At 39.6% G+C, this 19,071-nt stretch overlaps 2 protein-coding genes across 2 annotated transcripts in view; one reads left to right on the forward strand and one right to left on the reverse strand.

The window, feature by feature from the left end:
• Positions 1–11,910, reverse strand: part of LOC131891155 (probable G-protein coupled receptor frpr-1) — a gene marked incomplete in the record, with an annotated part of 37,249 nt that extends 25,339 nt beyond the window's left edge. The window contains 1 exon segment of the mRNA XM_059240682.1: positions 11,778–11,910. Coding sequence (XP_059096665.1) covers positions 11,778–11,810 — 33 coding nt within the window.
• LOC131891164 (alpha-(1,3)-fucosyltransferase C-like) lies at positions 9,581–12,139 on the forward strand. Its single transcript, XM_059240693.1, has 2 exons — positions 9,581–10,088; positions 11,215–12,139. Exons 1-2 carry the CDS (start codon positions 9,707–9,709, stop codon positions 12,000–12,002), a joined length of 1,170 nt encoding a protein of 389 aa, XP_059096676.1. The 5' UTR covers positions 9,581–9,706; the 3' UTR covers positions 12,003–12,139.
• The last annotated feature ends 6,932 nt before the right edge of the window (positions 12,140–19,071 follow it).

Consider the following 19,071-nt stretch of genomic DNA (forward strand, 5'->3'; position numbering starts at 1 on the left):
TGAAGGCCAAGCTCGTGAGAGGCTGTGCAGTACAGGGGAGTTGGTGTGACCTTCACCAAATCGTCCCTGGGTATTTCGTATTGCCTTAAATGGAACGTATCATGAGCTATCCTTTCGTCACAAATTTAGTCTGAACATATTAGGTGGAGTATGAAAGCGAATCTACCAATGATCTGTCTTCAAAAACTGGCCAGGTAGTAAGTCATTCCCTCACAATGAGAAAAAAGGATACCAATTACAATGCAACAGATTAATTCACTTTTGTTACCGTGTTGCCCATTAAATTTTGAACTAAAGCGGCGGTTACGTTTGATCAATAAGTTTGAAATAATGAAGCCTCTCTTCTTGGATAGGTTTTCGTCCCACCAATTACTTGCTTCCCTGCAAAAAGGCTCAGCGATGAGTCCGTAGTATTAGATGCAATGTTTTTGAAATAACTTTTTATGAAAAAATGCAGATTTTTACCTTGTCAAAATACCATAATGGTTTTCATTTTACAATGCTGCCAGCAGCTTGAAATATCCTCTACTATAATTGGTCACACTTTCCCTTTGTTTTTAGGGCGCGGTGCAAACAATGTGCTTTTGTGCCAAAGGAATTCTTGTGTTGATCCTATTCTGTTCTACTTGATGCGTTATCATAGGATGAATACCACCTAAGGCCACATTATTGTTGAAGAATGTCTTACTCTGTCATTTACTTCTTGTCAACATTTCTGCCCTGCCCGTGGATGACTGCTTTTCAGCTTGTCACAATCTCATCCTGGGCATCATTTCTTCCGAGAAACGCCTTTGCAGGTTTGCAGTAAACTGCGTGACTGTTGAAGTCAGTGCTGCCATGTGCCTGAGCTCAGAGAAAGACAGAATACCATTTGAAAAGAGCGAGAACATGCCAAATTATGTCAAAAATAAGCCAAAAGCAAAAAAACATTTAATCAATAACATTTATTAGAACCTTTTGACAGAGGTGAAGGTTTCCATTTGCCTGAATTAATGTAAATGGTTGGCCTTCTAAAGAAATATTCTATGAAATCTAGGGCACGATTTTACCCACTACCCCAGCTGTTCAATGCTCCGTCGGAAAACGTAACGATCCGAAAACATTGAAGCATAGAAGGTATACTACTTTCAAGTCTTTGCTCCCAAATGTGTAAAATCCCAAAAAGGATTTACAAAGGGCTCAGCAAAAAGAAGCATTAAAAATCAATAAAACGTTTATGTCTTGAAATTTGACAATAGATGCAGGATCAGAAGGGTTGCAAAAGGTCGTACTGGTATAAAGAATTCAAAAGCATCCATGACTTTATGAGATTGGTCGCAGCCCAAGTTTAGGGTCAATTGCAGTAGCTGCAGAGATCTAATGTGCCTCTTGAGAGCAAGTTAAGTCTTCGAAAATCCTGATTGACAAACCAGTCATTTGATTTGGAAAGAATAACTTATTGTTTGTTGTTGCTTATGATTGAAAATGAGCATATCCATCTAAAAATGGTTGAATCTATCGAATTTTCAGACGTGCAATTTGATAAGGAGTCTTCTATTGTAGATCAACTTCACATGCCAAATTTCTGGTTCTGTTCAACGGCCCTTACCATTCCATCGATCCGAACAAATTGTTGTTGTTTTTTATTTAACTGAATCAGGAATAAGTGCAGAATTTGTGGCTCAAATTTAAAAAATCGAGCTTTATGGTCTCCAATGTCCCATCTAGAACCTAATTCCGGTAAATTGAAATTCAGCGTTTCTGCCGCATTTGAATGGAAACCAACCACATGCCAAAACGCACCATTTGTGAAAACTTGGCTCGAGGAGAAAAGAGAACCCATTCCCCGAACAACCTTTATTATTGTCGTTGACGCGACGATTCGTTGGCAAATGTTCAGTGGAATGACGAGATCTACAAGTATACTTTTGGGTGGGAATCGCAACTTTGGTAGATTGCAAAAGAAGAAAAGCGAAATATTTGAATTGCAAGCCTATCTAATAGAACAAAGGCTTACTTGGGTGTCTTTAAACGTTTGCTTTTTTCCTTGATTTTCTATGTGTAGGAAAATTATCAAACAACTAAGGCCGATGTGTTCTGTATGTTTAACTGAAAGGACCTCAATATTGTCTGTTACTCTCGCACAGTACTGTACAAGGTGGAAATAAGTTAATGGCCACCTTTGGTGCCTTCTGAAGATTGACTTAATGAAATTGAATTTTCATATTCCAATGAACTATCAAAAAAATCTATAATCAAAGCGCATTTGATCCAATTTTAGCTTCAATTTGATTATTAGGCTTGAGGATGAAGTGAGGGAAAAGTTCATGCCCGAAAATGTCAAGTGAGAAGCGAGTGCAGTCTTAATGCCAAAGTCAAGGTTATGGGCTTGCTGAAGGCCGTCAAGAGGTCGAGGGAGGCGGGGAAGGCCCTCTTTGTCCATCCTCGAAGCGTTCCAAAGTGGAGAGATAAATACAAGAACCGCGAATCCCTTAAGAATGAAGAACAGTTTTTGGGACTCCTGGAATTGTCTTCAGGCGTCGAAAATATATAAATAAAAATCATCATTTATGATATGGCAACAATCCCTCTGAGTGAAAACTCTAGATTCAATATGATCAAGCAAATCTGTGTGTCGAGATAATTCGTGAAAGGGCATTCAAAGTGCCTCATAACTGCTTTCCACCCTGGATGGTTCCTTACTTAGGAACACTTTACACTACGAAAGAACTTCATGTTTGAGCCCTGCGGTCATTCACCAGAATTATATCTTGGGATTGAATCTTTAGGATTCATCTTATTTATCTACTTACTGTACATCAACAAAACGATTTAACATTGTTGCCCAAAACAACTAACATTACTCAATGAAAACATAGAGGTCCGATTTTCATCCGTTCTATCCACCTTATCCATCCATATCGTATATACAGTTGTTTTGAGGTTTTGAGAAACTGATAAGGATCTAGTTAGTGGCATTGATCGCTCGTTTCATTTTAAGTTGCAAGTGTATGTCCAATGGCAAGCAAAGATGCAAAATGGCCACATCCACATGATTGGACTTTGGACAACAATCGGCCTCATCAAAATCATGATTATGACGATTGAGTTTGCCTAGACACCATATTCAACAATCCCCTCGTCTGCTAATATCCCCAGATTGAGGCCGAGGCAGTTTTGGATCGTGAAGTACTTTTGGACGAATGAGTGGACCAACTTCTAAAAGTTCTCTATGACCAGGAAACTTTGAACGAAGAACACCATTAATTATACGAGTACTTAAAGGCCTCGAGGCAATTTCGTGATATATTTTGTTTGAACCCACCAAACCACCAACCTCAATCATGCGATACTACCATGATTGGACCATTCAAGTCCAAACGAGACAAAAGAGTCCAGGCCGGAGGTTATGTCCATACATATTGCAATATCATTCGATTGTAAGCACAGTTATTGATTGCTATTGTCATATCCACTTACCTCAAAGAGGTCTTAATTAAAAAAAAAACAAATCAAAATCTCTTTAGAATAGGGATTGATCCCCAAGAAATAAATCAGTTTGATTTCAGGACGGAATTCACTGAAGTTTCCGGCTGTTTCAATCATTTTTTTCGTCTTGCTGGAAAAAAACAAAATGGTTCTGCCCTCTGAATTGAATCCGTTTTCGACATGAAATTGTACCGATAGTTCAATTTGAAGGATGAAAGTGGTCTCATTTTGATCCTAAAACCGAATTCAATCTTGGATTTCCATCGTAGTGCAAAAGATGGCCTTAGATCGGATTTGATTTATGACCCTTCGAAGCTTCTTATCATGTAAAAAAGTCAAGGATTGGTTGTGAATAATTAAACATCCTGTGATACATGAATCCTTCATTGGTAGCTACAAATATAAGTCAGTATGGTTGGATTGATTGAAGTTGCACCCCTCAGCTTGTGGCGAAGCAATTGGCTTGTTTTCAACGAAATTTGATCTAAAACTAAGTGCGGAAAAGGGATGATGGCCCATTGAAACATCTGCTCAATTCCAATTAGAAATGCGAGTGATTCCATCACTGAGATCAAATAAGTCGGAATAATTCTTGAGCTTTTCGTAATCTCAACTCGATATTGGTAATGAAAAATGACATAATTATTTTTATAGATTTAAGGGGACTAGCACTCCAATCACAGTTCCATGACGATTTCAAAGGGGCTCTTGGAAATCGGTAAGGATAATCATATTTCGGAAGGGAATTTTACATGCTTTATATTCTATAAACAAGTCCAACCTTTCTTATAGTAATTAAGAAAAGGCTTGTGTGACGAACCCCCGTGCATTCCCAAGGGTAAGTTAACACATCTGTCACGTGAAGCGGGAACCCCTCTATTCCCATTATCAAAGAGGTCCCATCCGACGTCGAAAACACTGTTTTTCCATAGTTTGTGTCATGTGCAAACAGATATGATACGAGGCGCCCGCCAAATTAATTGCAAAAGGAGCTGTAAAGCACACCGGGAGCGAATAACTGATAGCTTTTCATCTGGGCCGTATTTAAATGCCAATGTAGGCGAGTACTTAAGAGAAACATGAAGGTCGCTACTGATAAGCCTTAGAGCGACGTAGAGCGCAAAAGTAAACAGGTGATTTGCACTACCTCCGACAGTTCCCTTGGGGATACCCTGCTTCTGACGGTTCCATCAGACGCGTAGAGATCAATCCTAGACATACTCATACTGACTCATTAGGTTTTTTTTCAATAAAGGCCTCCATAGCATCACTCAAACTCTCCATAATTTGATTGATTTGATGTTTTGATTCAGCTGGGTCTTTCCTGGCATTGGCGTGGTCCAAAATCCTGTAAACTATGGCCAAAAGATAGAGAATCATCTTAATAATGAATTTTATAAAAGGTGAATGTAAAAAGGTCGTGCGCACTTGCCGAAAATAGCAAAGTAGAGCGCGAGTGTCATTGAAGAACGCCGAAAACTGGATGGGGTACTGAGAGGAACCCCTTTTGTTTCCAGTCCTGTGGCTTGGGATGGACTCAAATAGATTACCCGTTTTTTCTAAGAATTCATTAAAATTGATGTAATTAGACGGTCAATACGAAAAAAATATATGAATCATTTCTTCCCGGCGTTCTCAGCAGCTCCATTCGCAATTGATTTGGCGCTCGTCTTGTAAAAAGCATTTATTTACAATGCTCAGTGTTACTGTCTTTCAGTCCACTTTGTCATACTTTAGTCATAATTCTAAAATTCCACTCCATTGGCAACAATTCTCATTCCTTTTGCGTTGTCAGGGCGCATAGTGTGCCATTTAGGGACATCGACCTTGGCCACGTGCTTGCCCAGTTACTTTCCTTCATTTTGTGTGTCTGGATAGTGTCATGAAGAGCATTTGCATTCATTATGGAGCGCAAACTTTGAAATTTTTGGGATGAATTTCCTGGCAAATGTCATTGAACGAATTGCAAGGAAAGGGCCAAACTCATCCAACTGCTATCACAGCCTTAAAAGTCGCGCCTGGCCACCAAACCCAGCTATCACATTGACCCATCAAATATTCTATTAGGTAAATTCAAGCTTTGTATCACATTGGCTTTCCACCGGGAGATCAGAAATCACGTCCAGGAGTCGGGGAAGGGTATCGAACTGGCGACCTCTTGCATAGTATATGAATCTGTGCAAGCCATTGCGACAAATCTGATCTCATTTTGGTGCTAATACGCGTATAATGCACCATTGTTTATTCTATGAGTCCATAGTAGTAGAGCCTTGATCTTCTTTTCAGCCGCGGTGTTAACATTGTGCAACGTCCTTTGCGAGCAGTCAAGCGTTGGAGCCACTTGAATTGTGGACCACATTACGGAACTCAGCAAACTAATGAATGGTGTTTAAAGTTTCCCCTTACGCCTTCCTCTCGAAGTAATTTATTTCATCACATTAGTAGCACCCTTTTCAGACTTCCCACACATTCCGTTCGTCCTCGATCTTTGGCTCGACCCACCCAAGACAGATCTCCATGAAAAAAAAAGATAAGCAGGAACATGTTTGAAGGTGTTCCAAGGTTTCAAGATCGTTGGCTGGGCGAATTTTCCACAGAAAGGACGGAAGTCCCTTCATTTGGAGTTTGGATTCAGACAGGGCTTTGGCATCGAACCAGAGTTGGCGAAAAGAGTGTTTGGTGCAAGATGTGGGTGGCACTCTTTAGACNCAGACTTCCCACACATTCCGTTCGTCCTCGATCTTTGGCTCGACCCACCCAAGACAGACCTCCATGAAAAAAAAAAAAGATAAGCAGGAACATTTTTGAAGGTGTTCCAAGGTTTCAAGATCGTTGGCTGGGCGAATTTTCCACAGAAAGGACGGAAGTCCCTTCAGTTGGAGTTTGGATTCAGACAGGGCTTTGGCATCGAACCAGAGTTGGCGAAAAGAGTGTTTGGTGCAAGATGTGGGTGGCACTCTTTAGACTCAGACCTGAATGCAACAATATCCTGGTTTCGATGGATTGTGTTACTGTATGTTCCATACGGGAATATCTGTTGAGTCAAGACTAAACTCTACCTTTCTCAACGTCCTTTGAAGCATGTTTGCCAGGGTCTGAGAAATATTTTGAGACTAGAAGCAACACCAAACACCAAGTGAGACAGTGGAGAACAATTGTGCACCATTCTGCTTTAATTCAACGAAAATGGTGAGATCCAATACCAGACATCGCAATGCATAAGTTTACCCTTGGGGAAAAAGGTTGTTGGAGGCCGATTTAACGAGTTAAAAAAAGGATGTTTTTACTTTACCAGGAAATAAGAAGACCTTTTGTTAGTTGGGCCTTTACAAACACCGCAGTCGAAGTGAATTATATTTTAGTTATTGAGTAGTACCTCAGGCCGGGCAAAAAATATCCAAATGCTAAAGATGCTTAAGATTTTAGGTAGCATCCATTGAACCCAATTTACCGGTGACTTTAAGTTGTTTTGTCCCATATCGAATCGAAGAGAAAGGTCACTTTATTAGCAAATGTTGGTGTCGTTTGCAATTGGATGATCACGATGATGATCGCGCAAGATGTTCCAAATCGTCCGAATTTATAGGACATAAGGTTTTTGGCACTCGGAAATATGAAGTCTCCCAAACAAGAGGGACCTTTTTTCACGGGGATTTTCCTGGACAAATTAAGACTCCAGAACTTTTTTGGCCAAGTTTCTGTCCTCTCTTTTCCAGACGTAAAACAAAGAGACCCTTATCATCCGCTGCAAATCAAAGCATTTCGATCTTGCAAAAAAGAAACAAAAAAATGAGATTTTGTCTCTTTTTGAGAACTTCCTTACCACTTCTACTAGGAATTCAATCCCCGACACTTTAAGATGAAAGATTCATACTTCTCATTAACTTTATGTTCATATCAAGTTTGATCCAAGAAAGAGTTGACAGATGTGACTAGCCCTTGAATATGGATTTTTGAAAAATAGATGGTCCAAATCTAATTTAAAACCTACTGGCGGATCAAGACCTGCGTACTCCCTCCAAATATTGGAAAGAGGCAAACCTAACAACGAGGGAAACCGAGAAAGAAGATATGTGAACTTCTTTGTTCGAACTAACCTGAAAGGGTAATTGAATCACTTACCTACAATCCTTTCATTCTCTTCTAATCTAAAAACCATATCAAAGCGAAATACAAATTCTACGTTTCATGTTCTTTTCTGAAGAAGATGATTAAGTATGCTCTGTCTCGCCAAACTCCCAGTTTTGAGTCAAATAAGAACTTAACCCTGCTATTGTGAAGGCTGGATAGATATAAAACATTAACTTCATCTTTTTATGCTCTTGGCTCTGTCAATTTGACTCAATCTACATTTCTTCAAGTAATTGACGAATGAAGCAATCATGCCCAATACCACGATAAATTCCTCGCAGGTGAAAAGTCTTATCTTTCTCACCCACAAGAGACCGACTTTATTTCGTCTACACTTGTGTTATTCAGCCTTGGAGGCATTCTAGGGCGTTATGTCAAGGCGATTGCATCTAATCCGATCGTTCAATGTGCGTGTGAGGCTCGCTACACTCGTTGATTCAAATTCAACCAATCCCATTCTTGGCATTTTTTTACTCAACGAGACGAGAGTCAAATTTGTCGTTGTCCTGACTTCGAGCCAAAGACTCAGCCCTTTCCTTTTAAACATGATTTTTTGACGTGGGTATTGTTTAGCCACTGTCATATTTGAAGGTTGAAAAATGAATTTTTCGTATTTAGTTTTGTGCTCCACCAGAGGCCAAAATTGCGTTGTCAAAAGGTCTGTGACGAGTTGTAAGAGCAGTGGTTGCTTCCCAATGCGGTTATCTCATCTCTAGCCTTAAAGCCATCCCTTTGTGCGGTTCTCTATCTTGCTTCGAATACAAGGTGAGTTCGGTCTAATACCCATAGGTCCCTTGGGAGGTACACTTCTTGTCTGGGCCTCGGATGCGAAAACTTTGAACCAATCCAATTTCAACCCTACCATGGTCAAATCCGGTCTACGTAAGGGGTACTATGTTACTGGCATGTGTCTTTGTCCTTCGTTCTTAGTCTGGCTAATGACATTGATATTGGTTGATTCGCAGTTTATCGGTGTTGAATATCATTGTTACATCTCAGGTATTGCCTATATGAATACTATGTTAAGAGTGTGCAAGTAGAAATAGGTCTCGTTCTTGCCATGTGGGCAAACCAGCTGTTATGTTGAAAAATTCATAACATGTGGCCAATATTTCTGCCCCGTGGCCATCATTGAGGCACATAGTCACTCATTATCAGTTTTGAAGGACTCCGAGGTTCAGCATTAAATGGGGGCTCTCATTGGAAGTAGATTTATCTGATACTAACCAATCTTTGTAAGTGACTTGACATTCACTTAAAGCGTACCAAGGTCTAGCAGTGTCTATATGTACAATCTTTAAAGCTTGTGTGCTCTTCCCGGTGAATTGTTATGTTGGGATATCTATCATAACTTTGGGTATGCATTAACTCACACCCATCTCCTCACGTCACAGAAGGTGCTTTGAAAATCATGCTGCTTCTTGGGGTGAATATAGAGAAAAGATATATATTCATTGGATTTTTCATCTTCGGTAAGATTTTGGACTTTCAGATTAGTGCTTAATCAATTGCAAAATCGTGCCAATTTCTAGAACCGCGAATAACACTGATTTTTAGAGATGGCTGAATGCTTGACAGAATTGACTCTGTAGTTATGGCAACTAAGAGTAGCCTTTGATTTCTATTTGTTGGGATTATTCAATCTTTGAGCCAATCCAATGCTATGTTGCTTTTTTAGGGATCATGTGGATAGGTTACACTTTCTCATTGATCCATTCCTAACAAATTGTTAACTCGATGTTTACCTTCTCTGGCCAAGACATTCTTTTTACCTATCTCTTACAAAATCGCCCCCTGGTGACAAATCCCAAGACAAGTTCATACACATTTGTTATTCATTTTTCGCCTCGTTCAATAATGTTCCGGGACTTACAAGTCGAACTTCTTCAATCTGCAGCACATATACTCAAGCCAACTCATCCTCCGAAATATCTCAGGCTCTTGAGGCTTAAAAAGTCCACTTTTGTTTTTTGCAGGCCTCCTTCCAGTGATATTTCTTTCAGTCAGTTTTGATTACTCTTATGTGAAGTTGGCGAGCAATCTCAATCCAATTCAAGGGAGACTCGAACAACTAGAGGTGGGAAAAGGCCTTGAATGGGGGCTCTCTATGGAATCGGCAAAATTAGCAAATCTTACGTCAACCAGTGAGATCTCTGCTTCTAAGGCCACCAGAAATGAGTCGTTGCCCGTCAAGAAGCTACTCTATTTCAACCACTTTTTCGAACAATGGGATTGGAAGTTTGGTCAAGGCGGACCAGAATTATTTCAACAGCAGGGTTGCAGGGTGACCAATTGTTACATTACCAGCAACAAGACCAAGTTTGGGACCATTGCCGAGTTCGATGCCGTTCTTTTTTATAAGCGATTATACAACTTCAGTGATCCCAACATCATTCCGGATCAAAAGCAACGGAAATCCAGTCAACGTTATGTCATGATGATGCAGGAGAGCCCAATGCACGATTACGCTAATTATCACAAATTACAAGGTAATACGACATTGTTAACGAAAATCAGGAGCTTTTGGGTGCACTCTCATAAATGGAACGAAGAGCAGGTCCTCATGAAAGGAACTCATGGTTTCACAACTCCTTTCTAGCCCTGGTGGTAAAAAAATGCTACACTTACTTTCGGGGAAGGGGGGAAATATTAATTGTTGTTGTTGTTGTTTAAAAAAATGGATTTATTGCGAGAAGCATGTCTCATTGGATATATAAGTGGTACATGAATATCAATTCAATTAGAGCTGCACACGGCGATTTGGGGCCCATTCTGGGTTCAAGGGTTGCCATTTGAGGCAAATATCCACTAGAAAAGCAGGGTTTGGGTGTGGGGGGAGACCTGGGATCGAACCCATGAACCCGAGATCAACACGGTCACGCATTAGTCAAATGTGCTATAACCATCTCCCTAAACCCTTTATTCATTAATTTATGTACACTTCAAATATACATGGGCAGTTCATCAAAATGTAACATTCTGAGAAGCGATTGCCTGCATGGTGAATGCCCCTGGAATTTTATGTCGGAAAATTAAATTAATGGGACAAAATTGCAAGATGGCAAGTCATTCCTTCTGTCGCTCAGAATGAAAGCGAGATCATTGTCGATCATATTTTTGATCCCCTGTCAATACTCCAATTTGCAACCAGCTTTGGCTGAGGAGCCACAGCAATATAATGTAGACGTAGACTATTTTTTGCTTCTCTTCCATAAATTTACGGGGAAAAATTGTTACTCTCCTTTGTTATATTCTTTGAAATTTATTACGTTTATACCACAACCATAGAACAGCTGATGAATCAGCTCTTTGACGCCTTTTTGTCAGTCACTTGGAGACACTGAGGCAAGCACTTTTGTTTTGGGTCCTATAGTGAAGGGAGATCAAGCAGGGAGCGCATGCCGCCACTTTGAAATCCAACGCTTTGGAACTATCATGATCCAAACTCTTCAAACTTTTACCTGCAAAATTGAGCGCCATAAATAGGTACGAACGTTCAGTTCATACTAGACCATTTTGATGAGACGTTCTGTTAACTGACCCCACTTACGTACAAGAGAGGGCTTACTTGTTTGTATTTCGAGATGATCCCAGGCTTCACTCTCACGATTACAGACTTTTTCAATTGGACCATGACTTATCGCATGGATAGTGACATCCCCATTCCGTATGGCTTGTTTGTCCCCAAAGGCGATGTTCAGGAATCCATCCAAAATGAGAAAACATGGAGGGCTTTCAATTATGCCGAATTCCAAGCTACTCTCGCCAAACGACCTACTGAGTTTTTACAGATGGCTAAGAGGCCCAACCAAGTGCTTTGGTATGTATCCCATTGCAATGCTGCTTCCGAACGAGATAAATATGCCGCCGAACTGTCCAAGTACATCAATGTATCCATTTATGGAAAGTGTACGATGGTGCGACCTCGCATTGACCAAGTTCTCTCTCAATTCAAGTTCTACTTATCCTTTGAGAACAGCTTCTGCACTGATTACATCACCGAAAAGTTCTTCAAACGAATCAGTCAAGGGATCTTGCCAATCGTTTTGGGGGGGGGTAACTACACCCGAGTGGCTCCTCCTCATTCCTTCATCAACGTACTAGATTTCCCCTCTCCTCGAGAATTGGCCAAATATCTCATGTACTTGGATGAAAATCGAGAACAGTATTTGTCTTACTTTTGGTGGATGGATTATTATTCGGTAGTCCATAAACTTCAATTGTCTGAAGGCATTTGTCAGTTGTGTCAAATGCTGAACGCGGATTTGCCCGTCAAAACGTATCACAGTATGTCGGATTGGTGGCGGGGACCCAGAGGAACCAGGTCGAATTCCACATGTCGAGCCAGGTACTCTTTTCCATGGTCAAAATACAACTCTAGGAGAAAAACCTTAAACCAATGACAATTCGATAAACCAAAGCTCTCATTCATAGACCATACCAACTAAATCAGAGAAACATACTGGGCAAACACCTGAATAACGTGACAGTGTGCCTGACAATTACTAAACCTATTTGCTTTCTTTCGTTTAACATGACTATTGATGACACTTTCTCCATCCATCTGACGTCCATTTATGCGGAGGATTTGTAGGTTTATCAGCTCAAGAAATTCGATTTAGATAGTTTGAGGCAGGGTAAGTTGCTAGATGGTGAGCTAGAAAAAGCCTCAAATTGCCCTTAGATGGAAGCAATACTGCAAAGGACAATCGCTTACCGGATCGCAGAACAGGGTGAATAGCTTTCAATGGTCCAATCTTGGACCTATTTTTTCATTAGGCGAATTGTTATCTACATCAGAGAGTATAGTATACCTATACTATGGGATACTTCAGTATATTTATTTTGAGTATACTCAAGAATACTCAATCAGATACGTTAAACCGCTTAAAACTGGCCAATTGTAATAGAATATGACTGATTGTAATTTACAATCACATCACTATTAATTATAAATAACAGTTTCAGCTTCATATGTACTGGACATATACTAAAGCTCTGCATTGGATTTGGATCGGATTGACCAACAATTTTCGGATTCGGAGTCGGATTCGGATTGGAAAAAAGTTTTCAGATTCGGTCGGATTGAACATTTCTTTCAGATTCGGATTGGGGAATGGAAAAAATCAGATTGGGTTCAAATCCGATCCAAGTCCAAAATTGCAAGATTAACTAAATAAATGTAAATTTGTTTTGAGAATGGTTTCTTTTACAACCCTCAAAATGTGAGGTAAATCAAAGGACATTAAAACTAAAATCTGTGAACAGACCTGCTATCTTAAAGATTATCACAATTGTGTGGCAATCCAACACAAATCAAGAAACCAAAAATTTTCAGAAAATAAGAAAAGGGTCATGATATTTACTGTCCATACAGCCAATATTGGGAAAAAGGAAATTAGAATATCAAGCCTGTATATTAAAAATTGTTGAACCATTTTCATAACAGAATTATATTCAATACTACTACAATTGAAGCGAAGACAAGTTATGCTATTCTATTGGTGTTACAAAAAATTATGGCATTATTGCAACTGGAAAATTAAATTTTGACTACGACAACTCCACTTAATCTCATCGTTTTAAAACGTTTAGGCGGCAAAAAAGCACTTTTAGAGGTTGAATGAGTTCTTTGAAATTCAATTGGATGAATAAATCAGATTTTGCTAAATAATTTCGGATTATAGTCGGATTAAGCGAATATATCTCGGATTCAGATTCAGATTCGGATCCGAAAAAAAATTGATTCGTTCGGATTGGAGAAAGCTCTCGGATTCGGATCACAAAAAATCTCTTCGTATCGGATTCGGAGACCCTGTCGGATCCGATGCACAGCTCTAAAATATACTGGACTCGAGTCGTTTAGAAAGGACTCGAGTCCGGTCTCGTAAAAAATATAATTTTCATTTCTTCTTAGAATCTCGAGGGTCTTTTTACTAAAACGGACCATACAATAAAAGACTCGGCGAGTCCGGCAAAAAGTCAAAAGGTCAATGGACTCGTACGAGTCCGACTTTTGCCGGACTCACCCCAGCACTACTTCTTACAGTCATTTTCCGTTACAGCTTTTCCCAAAAAGTACCAATCTTTTTAGGGCAAAATTACTCGCTCATCTAAAGCAAAGCAATTGAACTGAGTAAGCGATTTTGATCTAAAGCACGAATACCATTGCAAATGAATACACTGTAGGTACTGAAAAAGTGGGATATTTGAGGCGAGATGAGCCCCCTTCTATTGGTACCAGTAATGATTGTATTCCGTCAATTCCTTTTAAGTTGTACCTCAACCACAAGATCTTTGTTTTCTATCCCCAAGAAACTTGCAAAAACTAATCCCCCTGTTTATTCCGGATCAAGAGGCACAATATGGAACCACCCACGATTTCTCCATCTTATCGGTCCCAACTTCACTCCCTGTTTGTGTTAGACTACGGTAAATTCCCTTTGTATCAGGTAATGTTGTTTTCATGAAACCATAAAGATATGTAATTCTGAATATATTGCTTTTGGTTAGCAATCTTTTCAACTCATCTAGTACATAGCTCGAAGGTATACAATGCCCTCTTGTCATCTAATTTTTCACCTGAAACATTTTTTGGAAATTTTATTGATCAGGCCCATTGGGGCAGTGGAATATTCAGAAGATTACCAGCATACATTCGCCAATTACCAAAATAGTCTTTTGAAAATCCGAGCAAGCAAACAGAAACAACAACGTCATTCCATTCTCAGTTTCCTTTGGCCCTTAGTTCACATCCTACGTCAAAATAGTATACAAATGAGCTTTCAACTATTTTGGAAGGCTTGGGCTTGCCAAGCTAACTTTGGAACTTGAAAACTTCCGGACCAAATATGAGCTAAGAATTTTTTTTCCATGTAGATCCTTCAAAAAGTGAAAAATCTCCAAGTCCTTTCATATTGAATACCAGCTATTTTACGAGCGTTTTGTCTTCATCGCCGTTGACGACCGACAAAAGACATCTAAAACAATGCTCGTCTAACTATTGACTAGACAGAAATGACCTGTCAATGAAGATTGTTAGAGAACACCAGCCTCTTAACAAGCTAAATGGCCCTACATCCATTTATTGATCGAATGATCAACTGACGGTCTTACAAGAAAATGACCAACTCTAATCTTTTCGTCTATCATAGATGGTCTTGTTTCTTATTATTTTACTACTTAAAGCCTTTAAACTTGCCAGGCGCAGATAAAAAAATATCGATTTTTCTAAATATTTTGTCCCAATATTTTATTGTTTTGTGATCAACTAGGTTGGATGAGACACTTCAAAATACTATAAAGCGAGGTTATAGTCGACTCAATGATAACTGATAGATTAGGTTCCTTGATCAAATTATCAATGTGGAATAAAAATTGGAATTGTTTTGGCATGGTTTGACCTTGGAAAGCCTCCATCTAATAGTAAAATTTCAAGAGTGCAACAACCACAATAAGACCGGGATAAAAACCCTTGTACCATGTTCCAATACAGAAAAATTGAAATCTCTTTCAATGCCAAGACACTTTCATTCAGCACAGATGCGTTGTTTTCAAAGAATGAAGAAGGTGTGTTTTTTCATTTTATAAAAAAATGATCCATGTCGAGATGCGACAAGATTTGGATAAAGAAAGAAAATGGAGAAGAGAGCTTTAGTATTTGGAAGCCTTGAAGCTGGCTGAGATTTTCTTCCGACAATTTGCTTGATGATGAATGTCTGAGCTTTGAGAAAATGTGACAGATGCTTTCCCTGTTTTTAGAATGTGAGCCGAGGTATGGAGCAGGATTTGTTCCTTTAACCCCCTCGAAATCAAGAAGGCCAAAGTGCACCAAGGCCCTTTTTGGCCTTATCTTTAAGCTACTTCTTTAATCTTTGAATGGCTGCCTTTTTCTTGACTTTGTCTGAGGTTGAATAAGAGCGTTCCAAACTATACTGAGAAAAACTCTCTTTCAACAACCCATCCTCCCCCCACCCCCTCCAGCCCATTTTCGAGTGGATATTCGCCCTAAAATGGACCCCTTATCACCTCAAAGTGAGATCTACAATAAGAGTTGTTGCTGTTTATTAGTATGGTCTAGCAATTGGATCAAGGGTGTGGACAGTTTGCATTTGAAAAAGAAATGTGACTTGTTTGAAAATCGCAATAACCCACATGCAGTTATTTGCAGGTTGCGGCAATGAATAACTACAGTTTTTGCAATAGGCGAATGGTCCATCAATCCAAGTCAGACCACATTAGAGTGAAAACATTGCAATCAACTACAGCAATATACTCGTAACATATAACTAACTATTTTCTGCTACCTTCCACCGCTCCCCGTTCTTTTACAATGTTCCGTGACTAACCAAAGACCGAAGCAGTAGAATAGCGACGAATTGAGCGATTTTAGATAACTCAACGATCACCGAAGGTTTGGCTTCGAAAGGCCCTTGACCTTCATGGCGGAGAGACAATTACTGATTAATGGTAATTCCAAAGACCTTGGCAGTTTACGACCAAAATAGAATCGTCACGAAAGAAGATAGATTCGTTATTGTTCGGCTGTTAACTCACCCTTAACAATCCAAGACGGTCAAAAGATGGCTGAAGTCAGTTTTGATTTGGAGGGGGTAGATATTTTTTGATAGAGACTGATGGAGTTGTGGCAACACTTCTGTCAAGCAACAAGTCGGGCCTCACACTCAATTGACAGCTGTTCCATTCCACGGACTAGCACTCAACCATGAATTATCCAGTTCTCGGCAGTGCCTGCATGCATTTATGGAGTATGTCAATTTGCTTGGAAAGGGATAAGCGTGGTACTCTGGCAGCGTGGGAACTTTCGACTGAATCGATCAACACGACCTCGTTTGAACGGAAATGCTATGAGAGCCTCCCTCAATTGAACCTTGAGCCGAGGTTCGAGGTTCGAGGGTCCCTCTCGGCGTTCTAACGGCCTCTTGCGCTGCCAAACCCGTTTCGTTTCGGGATGCCGAGAAGGAGTAAAAAACGGGAGGCATTGGAACGCTCACACACTCCATTGTTAGGTAGGTATATGATGAGATGATAGCTAGATCCTCCGCAATTACGGAGCCGGAGCAACCTTTTAATTGAAGGGTTGGCCTCTCGTTCCATAATACGAAAATGGTGGTAGACTCAAAGCGACCTTAATTGATATTTGCTGACAAAGTCGAAAGAAGCGGTGGGTTCGAAAGATTGATCGTCTTGACATGCGAGCTCAAATGTGTTCACACGAATGAAGGTGGTTCCACTGAATGCAAAGGTTATTTTTCCTGGAAGCAAGGTCAGACTGAGCATGATCGGTTTCTCAATCTACAGGTAGACAAAGACCAAAGGGTAATGATATACAGGTCCCTGAGGTGGAAAAAGCTCCCTATTTTCGTTTCCCATCCACAGATTAAGCCGCCAATTCCAGTATCAATTAAAGGGAGAGAGAGATTTTACACCTCTTGTTGAGCCAGGTGAAGACCTAATCATTCATGAATCTTGAATATGCTAAAGACTATATTATGTTTGTCATTTAGATGCAGAAGGCAAGCTTTTATGAGCTCAAGCTCCTTTTTTACAAAAGCTAATAAAGATCTTGTTGTTTTCTTTTGAAAGAAGAACCTAGTCCAAGCAAGCGTAACACGTACACTTAATCCTTTAAGGCCTTTAACTCCCATCAACCTCTCAAACTGACAAACTTGCTCGCAAACAAAATAAGCTTGCCATCTTTTACATCTGTGGTCCTCTTTAGTCTCGTCTTAAAACATACGCTTAGGGGTCCTACAACTTTTTAAAACAATCGAATGCCATGGACACCACTTATCTCTGACAACATTAATATCTAGATACCTCTGATTTCTCGAATATTGTTTCCAAGTAATGTCGATAGTAATTGGGCCAAGGTTAGAAAAGATCGATCAGTGTTATTTTAGAGGTTCATAGTGCTAATTGTCTAAATTTAGGCGTCTCTCACTTCATAGAACTCAAAAATAAAGGACTGAGAAGCATCAATGAATTAGTTTTACATCAGGTTTTACATATGTTTTGATAACCGGGCAGTGCCTTCGCCGAAATAAGTCTAAATATATCTACAGAAGATCATAGATGTAACAAAGACTTTTAGATGTGATGTAATAGACTACGGTGTTACTCAAACCTGTAAATAGAGTTTGAATAGTGGCCAATGCTGACATGTGTCTCAAAAGCAGACATTTGGGACGTTTGAATTCTTGTGGTTGCGATGAGAACATGACATTTTTTGCAATCTTTATCTTTTTTTTAAACCTGTTTGAATAATTTCTTTTGAATTTTGGCTTCAATTAGCAAGTTTAAAGCTGGGAAACTTTTATTTGTGCAGCGCTGGAGCCAAGCTCTTAATCCTTACTGAAACTTGATATCCAATGTCAAAGCATTGCCATTTAAGCAGCTATCTGAAATGAGTTTAACAGTAAAACATCTGTGTGGAAAGGGGAATTTGGACAGAGAAAATGAGTCTTTTAGATTTTATGTCAGATTATGATCAAGTTCGCGTGTTTTATTGCATCAACCAGCATTCAAATTCTAAAAGAGCTAATGATATCCCAAAATCGACCTGGAGTCCATGGTGATCATGTTTAGCGTTTGAAGGCAAGATTGATCGTTTTGGGGGAATCTGTAGAGGAATTAGTACAAAAAGTATTTAGCTTTCTTCAAAATATCTTTAATAAATGATTTTGAACGTATCTCTTTTTTTTACTTTTACGGCTCTCGCAAAGCACAAGATTAACATAAGAAGATTACTTTGGTGACAACGCTTTCGTTAATAAACATCTCCCATGAAAATGAACGAAAGCAGACTTGCTTTTCATTAAGGCCCAAAGGTTAGATGACAGCTTTTTGTAATAAAACGGTCACTCATGATGAAGTGATTCAAAAAGTACATCCACTATATGAAAGCAAATCACCTTTTTCACTAAAAAATAGCTCCCGAAATTTAAAGTTTGCTCTCAGCAATGTTTGATTGTTTCGAATTTGGTTGTTTGTAACTCAAAACGTTTTTTTTTCACTAAAGTTAACAGTCACAAAAGCTCACTCTCTCCCTAAAGCAGATGCTCAATCTGTCGGACTTTTTTACGTTATGGTGAGAGCATTAGAGTGTGGAGGGAAGGATTATGATTCTACTTCCTTTTCCTTTCCAAGTTCAGATTCTAAGCTTGCTTGGGATCAGGTCACGTTACCCTGGACTGAAACAGAAAGGTATGGTGGACAGAATTTTGACTGCATGGGATCTCTTTCCCTTTGGGGTCTTTGATCAAATTATTCCCCTAACAAAAGTCCTTTTGGTATTGTAACTATGTATACGAGTTCCAAGAATGCGCTTGCAAGACCCCCAAGGGCCCGAGGATCATAATTTGGGAACCACTGGCTAAAAGGGAAAATACACCAAAAGCCATTTGGCCAGAAATTCAATAGATGACATGCTAAGCCTGCAGTGAATAATGT

Source organism: Tigriopus californicus, chromosome 2 (genome assembly GCF_007210705.1).
Source record: "Tigriopus californicus strain San Diego chromosome 2, Tcal_SD_v2.1, whole genome shotgun sequence".
NCBI classification, from domain to species: Eukaryota; Metazoa; Arthropoda; class Copepoda; order Harpacticoida; family Harpacticidae; genus Tigriopus; species Tigriopus californicus.

Coding starts and splice junctions, on each gene's coding strand:
- LOC131891164 (XM_059240693.1), top strand. CDS start 9,707: ATGGAATCGGCAAAATTAGCAAATCTTACGTCAACCAGTGAGATCTCT. Junction 10,089..11,214: donor TAATTATCACAAATTACAAG/GTAATACGACAT, acceptor TCACGATTACAG/ACTTTTTCAATTGGACCATG.